Source organism: Rutidosis leptorrhynchoides, chromosome 3 (genome assembly GCF_046630445.1).
Source record: "Rutidosis leptorrhynchoides isolate AG116_Rl617_1_P2 chromosome 3, CSIRO_AGI_Rlap_v1, whole genome shotgun sequence".
Taxonomy (NCBI): Eukaryota; Viridiplantae; Streptophyta; class Magnoliopsida; order Asterales; family Asteraceae; genus Rutidosis; species Rutidosis leptorrhynchoides.
Genome location: NC_092335.1, coordinates 535,855,605 through 535,857,267, shown reverse-complemented (window position 1 = coordinate 535,857,267; position 1,663 = coordinate 535,855,605). Strand labels below are relative to the sequence as shown.

At 41.3% G+C, this 1,663-nt stretch overlaps 1 protein-coding gene across 1 annotated transcript; it reads left to right on the top strand.

Annotated features, from left to right (window-relative positions):
• The first annotated feature begins 877 nt into the window (after positions 1-877).
• Positions 878-1,402, top strand: LOC139901974 (uncharacterized). Its single transcript, XM_071884632.1, has one exon. It carries the CDS (start codon positions 878-880, stop codon positions 1,400-1,402), a length of 525 nt encoding a protein of 174 aa, XP_071740733.1.
• Positions 1,403-1,663: the final 261 nt, after the last annotated feature.

The window sequence follows — 1,663 nt, the reverse complement described above, 5'->3', positions numbered from 1 at the left end:
GTACGTACACACCTTGTAACTCAAACAACGTCCAGTTTTCTTCGACATTCGAACAAGCAACACGTACACGCTTGGTACACTTCATACACTAGTCGTACAAACACAATACACCTATATATATACGGGGAAAATGAGGTGTTACAAGCAACCTACCAAAGGCTCATGGACAAGAAACCAAAAGTATTACATGGTAATCAAAAGTAGAAAAGAAGAGAACTTAATAGAAGATATCCAAGAAACCTTCGACAAGCTTCGAGCAGTCAACATGAAGTTAAACCCCAAGAAATGTTCTTTCGGGGTAGAAGAAGGAAAATTCCTCGGGTGTTACATTACCAAAAAGGGGATCCAAGCAAATCCAGAAAAAGTTGACAAGCTCAAGCAACTCCAAACCCCAGTCACCATAAAGGATATGCAGAGTTTAAATGGGAAGTTAGCATCACTCAGAAGGTTCGTATCATAAGGGGCAGAAAAACAACTACCTTTCTTTAAAATCTTGAAAGGGTGCTTTGCCAAAAAGAAAATAGTCTGGAACGAAGAGGCAGAAAGGGCATTCGTTGAAATGAAAGAATATATCGCCAACCTACCAACCCTAACCTCACCCATAGAAGGAGAAACACTCTTCATATATCTGGAAGCCTCAAGAGAATGTATTAGCACAGTCATAGTCTAGGAGCGAGAAAGGATAGAAGTACCAATATACTTTTTTAGTCGAGTACTTCAGGGATCAGAAATGAACTATCTTGAGCTTGAAAAGCTCACCTTGGCACTTGTCCATACAGCCAGGAAACTCCGAAGGTACTTCCAAGCACATCAAATAGTAGTACTCACCAACAAACCCATCAGACAAGTACTCTCGGAGAATGAAAAGTCAGGAAGGATGGCCAAATGGGCCATTGAGCTGGGAGAACATGACATCGAGTTCAGGGTAAGACACTCGATCAAAGGACAAGTGTTGGCAGACTTCATCATCGAAACAGACAACATTGACGAAGAAGATACCAATAACTCCACTCAAGTTATCATCCTGAAGGTTGAAAATACAGAATGGAAGTTGTACACTGACGGTGCATCAAGCTCAGATGGATCAGGTGTCGGCCTAATGTTGGTAAGCCCCAAAGGAAAAGAATTTACTTATGCACTTCGTTTCAAATTCACAACCACCAATAACGAGGTTGAATACGATGCGCTACTCGCAGGACTAAGAATGGCAAAGGAATTAAATATTCTCCACCTTCATGCTTTTGTTGATTCACAATTAGTGGCTAACCAAATCAAGGGTACCTTTGAAGCCCGGCAACCCACCATCCAACTTTACCTAGCTAAAGCAAAGGAGCTAATTGAAAGTTTCAAAAGCTTTAAACTTGTGTCCGATGAAGCCAAAACAAGAAGGCTGATGCACTGAGCAAACTTGCCTCGTTTACATTTGAGCACCTAGCGAAAGAAGTATTGGTGGAAGTGCTAGAAAAGAAGTCAATCCTAGAAGAAGAAGTCAGTGATCTCATACAGGAAGACGAGGTAACTTGGATGACTCCACTACAATCATGGAACAGGAATATTACCGGAGGATAAAAACAAAGCAAGAAAGATAAGGATAAAGGCACCTTCTTACAAAATGATTAATGGGGCCCTGTATCGAAGATCCTTCTTAACACCATGGCTTCGA